The sequence below is a fragment of the Astyanax mexicanus genome, chromosome 1, assembly GCF_023375975.1.
Source record: "Astyanax mexicanus isolate ESR-SI-001 chromosome 1, AstMex3_surface, whole genome shotgun sequence".
Classification (NCBI taxonomy): Eukaryota; Metazoa; Chordata; class Actinopteri; order Characiformes; family Acestrorhamphidae; genus Astyanax; species Astyanax mexicanus.
Window position 1 is genome coordinate 32,557,198 of NC_064408.1, and position 11,577 is coordinate 32,568,774.

General features: G+C 39.5%; 1 protein-coding gene across 2 annotated transcripts; it reads left to right on the forward strand.

The window, feature by feature from the left end:
- Nucleotides 1–1,247: 1,247 nt before the first annotated feature.
- cdc42ep2 (CDC42 effector protein (Rho GTPase binding) 2) lies at nucleotides 1,248–11,376 on the forward strand. 2 transcript variants are annotated; one of them, XM_007261015.4, is made up of 2 exons: nucleotides 1,248–1,561; nucleotides 9,314–11,376. In XM_007261015.4, the coding sequence occupies exon 2, from the start codon at nucleotides 9,583–9,585 to the stop codon at nucleotides 10,351–10,353; it is 771 nt and encodes a 256-aa protein (XP_007261077.3). In that variant the 5' UTR covers nucleotides 1,248–1,561; nucleotides 9,314–9,582; the 3' UTR covers nucleotides 10,354–11,376. The 2 variants fall into 2 exon arrangements, with proteins under 2 accessions (XP_007261077.3, XP_049332410.1); XM_049476453.1 differs by having other exon boundaries at nucleotides 9,318–11,376.
- The last annotated feature ends 201 nt before the right edge of the window (nucleotides 11,377–11,577 follow it).

An 11,577-nucleotide genomic window follows, 5' to 3' on the forward strand; every position in this document is an offset into this window, starting at 1 on the left:
GTAAGCCTACAAACAAAGCAGAATGTTTCCCATCAATGTTTTAGCTGCTCTTTCAAATAAAAATAATGCCAATTCAGAAAGGAACCTACTAATGTTTTCATACTTCCAAAACAATTTTACTTTTTCACATTTTCTAAACAAATAATTGTTTGAGACCCATGCAAATATCATTGGTAATATATAAAATATATATTTTTTAGACCTCATTTGCCAAAAAGTGTGGCATTTTAGCAAACTCAACCCTTTTTAAAAATTTTGATTTCTCTTAGTTTCAATGTGTGGTGTTTATATGGTATCCTAACCCATACATACTGAGTAGTGGTTTATTCTATATTCTTGTACCTTTGTATATATCTATTTTGTATATCGTTTGTACATTTTCTGACACTTCTGTTCTGTCCTCTAAGTTACAAAACTGTAATAATGTAAAAAAAAGTGAATGCTGTTTGATTATTACAGGATTATCTTACCTTATCACTACCACTGTAAGAAACCTCTATAATAATCGATTTCACACCAAACTACTCTGAATGACTGAAAAATGTGTGAAATTCATTACATTCTAATAATAGGCTTTACTGTATGTATTTAGAACTACTTGTGAGAGAGAATGAGAGAGAGAGAGAGATTAAGAAAGAGGGAAGTGGGTGAGAGATAGAGAGAGAGGAAGAGAGAGGGAAGGGGGAGAGAGAGAAGGGTGAGAGGGAGGAGAGAGAAGGGCGAGAGAGAGAAAAGGGTGAATGAGGAAAGAGAGGGAAGGGGGAGAGAGATAGAGAGAGAGAGAATGGTGAGAGGCACAGAGAGAGAAGGGGGAGAGAGAGAGAGAGAGAGAGAGAGAAGGGTGAGAGAGGGAGAGAAGGGTGAGAGGGAAAGGGTGAGTAAGAGAGAGAGAAGGGTGTGAGAGAGAGGAGAGAGAGAAGGGTGAGAGAGAAAAGGGTCAGAGACAGAGAGAGAAGGGTGAGAGGGAGAGAAGGGTGAGAGAGAGAGAGGAGAGAGAGATAAAAGGATGAGAGAGAAAAGGGTGATTGAGAAGAAGAAGAGGAGAGAGAGAAAAGGGTGAAAGAGAGGAGAGAGAGAGTGAAAGAGTGGAGATTGAGAGTGGGACAGAGAGAGAGAGAGAAGGTTGAGAGAGAGAGAGTGAGAGAGAGAGAGAGAAAGTGCTCTGGAGGGCGTTTCTGGTTTCACAGTATCAGCAAACAGAGCTCAGTGTATCGGATGAAGAGGTTATTTCCGTGAAGCGGGAGAGAGAGTACTGACGGTGCAGACACGGTGGGGGTCGTTCAGGGGGTATTCTGGCTTTTTTAGCCATGAAACGAGTCGGAGATGCTCGGGCTCCCCTCGCAGACCCGCGGTTACTCAACCACGCCCCCCGAGGGCGGAGTCACGGGGCCAGGCTGAGTAACCACGAGCTCGCGCTGCACTGAGTCAGTTCATGACTGGAGAGCACCTGGAGACAGGAGGCTTTCCCTGCCTGTTCAGTACAAGGACTTATTTCTCTCTTCAGGGAGGACGAACACCTCTATAAAAAGGATTTAAACTGAGTGAGAAACTGAACTTAAAGGTAAGCTCAAAAAATAAAAACACAGCACTTATATTTGGCTTCAATTTAACTGGTGGGTTTAACTGTGGGTTTCTGTTTGTGGGACCAATTTCACATCTTAGTTTAAAAGAATATAGACAAATCGTTTTTTTTTTTAAGAAAAATTAGCATAGCTGATTTGATTAAAAATTGGTTTTAAATGTATTATCAATACTTCAAAAATGTAGTGAAAATACTGAATTTTACTGTGTTAGCTATGTAAAAGTAGTTAAAACACATTAAACAGTTAAAAAAATTAACATATTTTTTTCTGTGGTAAAATGCGTGTTAAAAATGAGTATTTAGAAAAACAGTTAGCCAAAGTAAAACTAAATTAAATACATTCAGACAAGTAGTTCTGTTTGTCTGAGAGATATTGAGCCAGCTCTATAAAAAAAGGTTTAAAAGCTTTAAATGCCTGTCCGTGTTAATCGCAGTTTGTGGAAAAAAACTGTGAGGAATATTAAAATAGAGAATCTTCTGTTTACCTCAGAAAGTAGACCAGCGGTAACTAACTGTGTTGCAAAGCTGTGTGGATAAAAGCCTATAACAATAACAGCCCATAATATCGAATAGCATATCTATTGAACACTTTAACCCAAGCGGTTTACCGCATTCACCCATTATTTGAACCGCATTAAAATCACGTGGTAACTCTGTTTGGCGTCTGTTTGCGGGTGTGCTGACCGTTGAATAGAGAACAGCTTTAGTTAGCTTTTTGTTTCGAGAACAGGCTTTTACTGAGCTCCCATTGGCAGCAAACACCTGCTTTAGAGAGCATTAACTCCCAGTGTGCTGGACATACAGCTCTGGAAAAAAATAAGAGACCACTTAAAAATGATGAGCTTCTTTGATTTTCCCAAATTGAAAACCTCTGGAATATAATCAAGAGGAAGATGGATGATCACAAGCCATTGAACCAAGCTAAACTGCTTGAATTCATGCATCAGGAGTGCACCAAAAGCAGTATGTAAGAGTGGTGGAGGAGAACATGCCAAGATGCATGAAAACTGTGATTAACAATCATGGTTATTCCACCAAATATTGGTTCCTGAACTCTTAAAACTTTAATGAATTTGAACTTGTTTTCACAATGTTAATTTTACTCAAACATAAACCTATAAATAGCAACATCATAGAAACTGATTCAGAAACTGAATTGTTCTCTTATTTTTTCCAGAGCTGTATAGCTTAAAGTTGCAGTTTGAAGATACGAATAATAAAGTTGTAATAAGGTGGTTATTATTTAAAAAATTTTTTTCTCTATTTAACTAAAACTGCTGTTTGACAGTTATAGTCTACAGTTTTCTGTAAGTGAATTGTGTCCTTCAGTGTGAAATGTAGTATGTTTTTGTAATTTCCGTTTTAACTACCTTGGAAAAACTGCACTGTTGTTTTCTTGTAGTTGGGTGGAGGCTCGTTGTGTTTGATTGATGATAAATGTGCAGGAAATTAGATGTGGAGAGGGATTATGACAGATATCCACTGTGTTGTGCATTTCCTCTCCCCAAGCTGCCTTTAAAGGCCAGTGTAGACCCCTGCTTACGTAATGGTTCTCTGAAATCATTAGGACATTACCAGGGATTTTTCCCACCTTTTCTGCAGGAACAGCCTCTGCTCCTTTGGAAAGGTTGTACAGTGGAACTTTGCTATGATAATTTGATTGCATTCAGCTAAGCTTTAATGGCTGAAACCAAGCATTGGATAGCATGGTATAAAGCCTCTCCAGTTTTGCACTGTGAAGCAGTGAAACTGTGATCTCTTGAGCTCCATCCAATACTTTTGAGATGAGTTGGAGAACTGCAAAACTAATTATCTAACATCAGTACTGATTGGTCACCTCATCTCAGAAGAGTTTGACAGATTGCCACCACTTGCACAAGTGTACAATTTAGTTCCACTTGCTAAGTACACTTGTAGACTTGTACGTGTCTAGCCAATCCTTGGCTTAAGGTGTGGTAAACATTTTGGTTTAGAAGAACCTTTCTTTTAAAGCTATTGTACAAGCTGTGTTTATGCAGTTGAATTCATGAAGATACAACATACGTACAGTCTGGCCCAAAAAAAAGGTCAAACACTCTAATATTTTGTTGGGCTGCCTTTATCTTTAATTGCGTCACATGGTTCTGCAATGTCACAAGTTTTAGTGTTGCATTCATTTTTTACTTAGATCTTACACTGATGATTATAGAGTCTGACCACTGCACAAAGCCTTCTCCAGCACATCCCAAAGATTCTCAATGAGGTTAAGATCTGGACTCTGTGACTGGACCCTGAACCACTCTTTCACAATTCCAGCCCCATGAATCTTTGTCATCAGGGAAAGAGAAATCCATTGATGGAATAACCTGGTCTATATTCAGTATATTCAGGTAGTCAGCTGACCTTATTCTTTCAGCACATACTGTTGCTGAACCTAGACCTGACCAACTGCAGCATCAACCCCACATCATTTACTTACTTAAATCCAGGTGGCCACTTTTGTTTTGGCCAGGCAGTGTATAAACATAGTCTTTACTTTTAAATCTGATTGGAATAAAGCAACTTGGATGGTTGTGGCCTAAATTGATCTAAGTGCTTTTAAACATATACATAATATGTGTTTATTTATTAACATACATTCATTTATCCACAGCCAAATGGCATCTGTGTGTGTGTAATATGCAAATATGCAAATATTTTGACTTATTTTGTCTCAGTTCTATATTGTTATCGTCATGATCTTAACTAAAGAGCCATTGGAGACCCTTTTTAAAAGTCGGACGTAAATTAAATTGTTTTTTATAGGATGATGTATCCACCTCCTTATACGCTAATATACACTCTCTGTTCCCTTTTCAAAGCCTGCGTGATAGTGTGTTCTCTACATTATCTAAGAAGTAGCACTGGCTTACTAAGTGTTTGGCTCGTCCACTTTGGCAGCACTTTTGTTTGCTGCCCTTTCCTCACTGATAAAACTCAGGAGCCTCGATTAAATAACCTTTCCACATTGTGCACTGCTACAGGATTTATTTTTCCACACTGACAGAAATGAAGCATTGGATTTACTCAATTCAAATGTTAAACAATTACTGACCATGCAAAGTAATCTGAAAGACAGCATTGTATAGATTTAATATGTTTTATTTAAGTTCAGTGTGTCATTGTTTTCAGTGTGGCACTACTAGGCAACATGTCGTCTCGGCTAGACTAGACTATCTGATGTTAGCATCATTTATTGCCTGTTTAGGCTATGAGAATTGCATCATTATGATTCAGCTGTTCTAAACACAGATAGCGTGTGATAAGGAGTATGAGTATGCTCTTCAGAATGGCCTTTTCTCAACTGATATGACGTGTAGGCCCTTATGTCAGGTCCACACATGACATCACTGATTCAAACACCCGATCCCAGGATTAGGAGCAGTGTCACGGTCTTGTTTTGATAAGATAGAGAGATAGCAAGGTTTCCTTAAACCAAGCCAGTCTGTGAGTAGTTCTTTTTGTAGCAATTAGGAGGTCCAAGCAGCTTTTGATGTTAAAGATGCTGAATTAACACCTGGCCAATTCTGGCCTTTTGAGCATCCAGATTATATCTGTATAAGGTCAAGCCACATACATTGACATATATTGATCATAAAATGTTACCTTCATAAGTTGTGAGGTGTTATCTTGTGAGTGAGGTTGAACCCTGGCCAGCTTACTCAAGGCAAGGTGACGCGAGTTATCGAAGCTCAAGCATGGCTTTAAGCAAGGTTTTATTTTGTTGTTAAATGTGTCTTGGAAGGACTGAAGTGTTTACACCGCTGTAACATGTGATATCTTGTGAATGGTATTTTACACGTGTGTGGTCTAGAAAGAAAAAAATAACCCCCTAAAACAACACAAATAGCCTTTAAACAAATGCATACAGCATGCTGAAACTGATCAGTATCATATCTCACCCTGCTGTGCATGAAATCAGTGGATATACAGGTTCTACACTGCTGATTAGCCTGCACTCTAACCTTGACACACACACACACACACACACACACAGACATTCCACTTCATTGTCTATGGTTACAAAAAGGCTTAGCAATACAGAACCTCTTTGTGGCACAAGGAACGGAAAGTTAATTTGTTAATAAAACTTTTTACACAAAGGACAAAAAGCACAGTCATGAATTTGCAGTGATTTGTAACGAGGCCAGCGTTGTTTCTCTACCATTACTTCTTTCTTTCCCTTGTTTTTCTCTCTGTTTATCCGTTGTCCATTATTGTCTCTGTTCAGTGAGTCAGCACACTGCAGCCCCTCTCTCCCTAGACAATGTCATTCTATCATTGTCTCACACTCACACATACACACAAACACACACAAAATTGCATGCACACAAACTGTAGTCAGTGTGGCTCTGTACCATCAGGGAAAGGCATCTGTCAGCACACGCATATACAGTACTGCGGCAGTTAAACCACAATTAGACAGTTAGGACAACGTATTGTAATCTGCCTCACACACACAAAGACACACACAGGCACAACATTATATTCACCACAACTCTAGCATCATCAAGCCTAACCTCTGAGACAATATTGCTACCAGTGCATCTCCTTAAAAACTGCAGAAGCAGAACTTTCCTCTATCCTGTATGTGTGTGTGTGTACATGTGTGTGTTTAATCTGCAGGATTTTGACTGCAGCAAAGCCCTCACCTCAGCAGTCCCACTAAAACTATTGTTGTGCTTCTTCCTGCGTAAGGCTAATGTTAGTGTTTCCCAGTAGAAATTATGACTTTTAAACTGCTATTTGTAAATGCTATCCCACACCAGGTAATTTATCTTAAATATCTAGATTATACCTACCGGTATATAAGGCATATACACTGATAGTAATGGGTTAGCGGTGTGTAGATTGACCATGAAGTGTTACCTTAGGTAAAGTTTTACCTTAGGTAACTGTATAAGTTTTGGAGAGTCACTTTGTGAGTGAGGTTGAACACTGTCCAGCTTACTCATAGAAATGTGGCAAATTATCGTGCATTTACATGCACTTTATAATCCAGTTTTAAAAGGATATCTGCAGTTATCTGCATATTATTATCACACTAATAAAATACTGTGATTTGTTTTATCTTAGTGAGATCTAGAAATCCGATAATACAAATTGTATTGTATGTTCTTGGATTTCTCAGTCTGTACATGTGTGAACTGTGTGACTGCGGTACTGCGGTACTGGAAATAAGCTTTACAACATATTTAAGTTCACGTAAATGCATTGATCAGATAGCTAACAAACTCTGATGTTCTGCAATCATCTGATTATGAGGTGAATGTAAGTGTACGCAATCATTTTTTTATCAAAATATGTAGCATTTCCTCTAGTTGTGCTGTTGTTAAGAATCTTTAAGCACTAGTTATATTCTTACTGTGCTTATAAAAATATATTAATACAATAAAAAAAATCACAGTTTAATAAAGTCATATTGTCTAGTACTAGTAGAAAAACACACATTCTTTTGGTTTTAGCTGTTCATGTTTGTGCCTGTGTGTGTTTGAGTGTGCGTATGTGTGTGTGTGGGTGAGAAAGAAAGGCTGTAGCATTTAGAAGCAGTCATGCTTGTTGGCATTGAAGAAAACCTTGCACACACATGTGTTAGCAAACACACACACACACACACACACTCACACATTCCCATTCACTGTCATGGTTGGTGTAACCTGAGATGCATGACTTAAGGCCAGAGGAATGTAAGTCATACTCTTTCACCACAGTGTGCTCTTGCAACATACACACACACACACACACACACACACACACACATAGAGGCGTCCACACATGTTCAATATATAGACACATCCTGACACGCAACACACGCAACCCATTATAACATCAATCATTCAACATACCACACACATGCACATGCACTCAAACATCCTCATGTCTGCAGACAACATGGCATTAATACAATAATCAAGATGATTATTGTGACATTCTTTCGATGCACAATATATCAGAATATTTCTTTTTCTTTTTCTATATTGCCCAGCACTTGTTTGACACATTTTTTGTGATGAAATGTAGTTGATAAATGACATTTACGAAAAAGCCAGAAAAGAATATTGGAACCTTTCCCAATATGATAAATATTGTCATATCACCCAGCTAAAAATACAGTATACAGTACAATTAGTAACGTTCTCAAAAATGCTCATCAATCTTTTCCAGTTATACTAATCAATAAATATTTTTATACAGTGTGACAGCAACTCTTAGTCTCATTAGTTTCAGTAATGGAAAAAATTTATTGCTGGCTTTTACCCAACTCTGTTGCCATTATAGCAACTAAAGGTTTTGGACTGAGAATGAAAAGGGTGTAAAGATTTTAACACCATTGGAAAACACCACCAAACAACATGTTCTACATTGCATAAACATTTCCTACCAACAGAAAAATATTCTATTATCAAAACATATGATGTTTATATGTTTACATTCCATTTAGCCTTGGGGTAAAATGATAGCTAAAGGATAGTGATAGTTTGAGTCTAGAGAGTTTACTTGAAATACCATGGAACAGGATGTTTATTGTATGCATTTTTTACTCTGTTTAGGTAATAGATTAGTTAATAGTGTTTTCTCTTTGGTTTAGTATGTTTTCACACAGGGAAAATCTAGGTGCAGCAAAATGTTCTTTGTTTATTATTAGTCAGACTTATACCACCTGGGGCAAGAAAGTAAATACAAAAGGAATGTCCTCTTTTCTAAACTAGTTCATATATCTGTACAATTTAACAACAGTGATGGTATTTGTTCATGGTTGTAATAATTATCACATTCTCACCTTTCCAGAGTATTCACACCTTCCTAAATATATCACACCAAGGGTAAAAAAAACAAACCAAAGTCCTGTTTAACCACACAAAAGTACAGGTGTGATATGGTACTTTCTATTGAATTCTCTGAATAGCAGGAAATTCACATTTAGATTACCATATTAAAACAACACATGCACATTTTGCATTTCAATACACTACCTGATGTCTGGAGAACCATATGGCTCCTTTTGTTTCTTTTTACCACAAAAGAAAGAAAACTCAGACAGAACTGTGAACGATGGTAACGACAGAGCGAGAGAAAACAGCATAATGGTCCAATTGAGTGAATTAATCAGGTGGTAGTTGATAGATTCATTGATTATATACGTCATTGCTAGGTCTAGCATTACACTCCAGAGAGACTCGTTCCGGTTTAGTTCAGTCCACTAATCTCATCAGCCATGAGGACATGACTTCTCCAGAGCTGCTCTGCCAACATTAACAAACAGTGATCATCAAAAAACCTCCACTGCTCCAGATAAGTGATTTATTTTCTGTGCTCCCTGCTTATTAAAACTCATCTTTATCTTTTTTCCAACTGTGCTGATGCACGAGGGAGCATGTTCGTGGAACAGCTCATCAAATCTGCCCTAAAGGATCTTCCATTATATAAGCATTGAGCGAGGCCCATTCTTCCTCTTTGTCTCTGTTCCGTTGCCTGTTTACTTTTTTTGGAGTTTTGGCTCCTCGGTCGGAGGTGTAAATAAATGAACGGATTAGAGATATAAATAAACAGAGACATTTCGAGGAAGAGGAGTTTACGTGGATGCGTTGATGCTATTTAGAGAATCTAACGTCTCTGTGAGGAATATTTTACATTGGAGTGTGTTTGTTGGCCATTAGAGTCTGTATGTTAACGTTTCTCTCTTTTTTTTTCTCTTTCTCTCTCTTTCTCTAGGCAGGTTGGAGTGACATTCCTGGATGTTGGAAATTCTGTTCCAGTGGGAATCATTTCTGTGCTACGTTTGAGTGGAAATTGAGTGACATATTCTTGTCCTTCACTGAGCGAGAGCCTCAAACTTGAGTACATCTCATCAGCTGGGCTGCTGTATCCTTGTCTTCTCTGTTCTTTTCTTCACTTCTCTTCTCCTCCTTCTCTCTAGCTGTCTATTCACACTGCTGCAGGAGTTGTCTCTGTGTTGCTCCGGGCAGCGGCAGGTGTCAGACATGTCTGCCAAAGCTCCCATCTATCTAAAGCGCAGGAGTCGCAAAGGAAAGAAGGAGAAGCTCAGAGACCTTCTGTCATCTGACATGATCAGCCCTCCGCTCGGAGACTTCCGCCACACCATCCACATAGGTAGCGGGGGTGGAGCTGATGACCTCTTTGGTGACCTCTCTTTTCTGCAAGGCAAGTTCCACCTATTGCCTGGGCAGCAAGCTCACCAGGGCCCGTTCCAGTTCAACCGCACAGCCAGTGTGAGCACCGGCCACCCGCCAGCCAGCGAGAGCTCTCCGCTGCTGAAGAACGCTCTGTCGCTTCCTGTCATCGGAGGAGTGCAAGCGCTGACCTTGCCAGCTCAGACCCCCTCCACCTCCACCACCGCAGTGAGCTCTGCAGCCACCTCCACAGCGACAGCTGCCACCCATTCTCGCCCCTTAACCACGACATTGACAACAGTGGCAACAACTGCAGCATCTCTTTCTCCACCTCCCAAACCTCCAAGGTTGCACCTGGAGTCTCCTCACACATCACGTCCTGCTACACCAAACCCTAAACCCCGCTCGGACATGAAGGACGAGGGGAAACGCGGGAGGGGTGAAGGTGAGGACGAGGATGAGCGTCCGTATCTTACTCATGCAGGGTCTCTTCTTTCTTTGCATCTGGACTTGGGACCGTCTATCCTAGAGGAGGTCCTGCAGATCATGGATGGCCAGAGGATAGGAGGAATCAACGGGGGATTTGCGGCAAACGGACGACAGGAGATAATGAACTACTGAGAGAAAATGAACTGCTAAATCTGAATTGATGGGGTCCTGGAGGGTGTACAATTTTAATATCTGCCTAATTAGTATCTACACTTAGTATCCCAGTGTCTTCTAAGTGAACTGCTGGATCGCATTGCTGGTTTCTGGACTAAACTGACAAAGTTTTGGTTTTCTGAACTTCTTTTGTTTTTGAAAACATTCTTCTTCATAGTACCGTAGGAGTATCCAAGGCTGCGGAGAAACCTTTGCTCTTATTATTTTGTGTCTTTCCCTGGATTTCGCAATGCTGGGAGCAAGGAAGGACAAAACAGCCCTACCTTTTGCGTGGTCATGAACCTTCTACATTGAGGAAGGCCTAATGATCATGCACAGCTAGTGGATCAGAAGCCTCTATGGCTAACAAAAGATCTACACCTTCCTAAGAGAGGATAAAGTAACCAACATCATGTTGTATATACTCTTTCGGCTTGATCTTACCTTCCTATTGATCTGCTGGATCACATGGGTGCTGATTTGAACAGTAGCTCTTCAGTTTCCACACTGTTTTATTGTTGAAAGCACTGTCCTCCACTGTCCAGAGTTGTGGTGGAATGTTTGGCCACTTTTCTCTTCATGTTCTGGACTTTGCAATGTAAGCAGAGAATTTAAAAAATGTGAGAAATGACTTGTGTAACATTTGCTATCAGCAATTGCAATACTGGCTTTCAAATAACTGAACAAATGAACTATGTAAATACACCCCAAACCAACTGTTCAATCATGTGCTGTGAACATTCTTACTGATTGTACATGTTCTTCGAGTGTTTGGATGGGAGGAATATTTCAGGACAGAAAATAATGTCTTCACATCTAAGGCTTCTCCAAAGTGTTCATTAAATATGGCAAGGCATATCACAATCTCAATATATACAGTACTGTGCAAAAGTCTGCAGAGAGTGGTCTGTAAAGCTGTTTACCTTGGCAGTGAGTGTTGATTTGTTCAAAACAAAAACAACTAACCATCTAGAATAAATACAAATAAACAGTAAATTGTCATTGTTGTGTGATTGTGTGTCTCAGTTTTCCTGGAGGATGGACAGTATTTCCAGTTCTTGTCAAAAACCTTCCTAGACTCTGTTTACACCCGATAACTTCATTCCGCTAGCAGGTGGCATTGTATCCTGGATTGTATACCGTAGTTTAAGCCACATTTAAGCATTTACTCTTGATAGTCAAATGTATCTCCAGGTAATCAGA

Coding starts and splice junctions, on each gene's coding strand:
- cdc42ep2 (XM_007261015.4), top strand. CDS start 9,583: ATGTCTGCCAAAGCTCCCATCTATCTAAAGCGCAGGAGTCGCAAAGGA.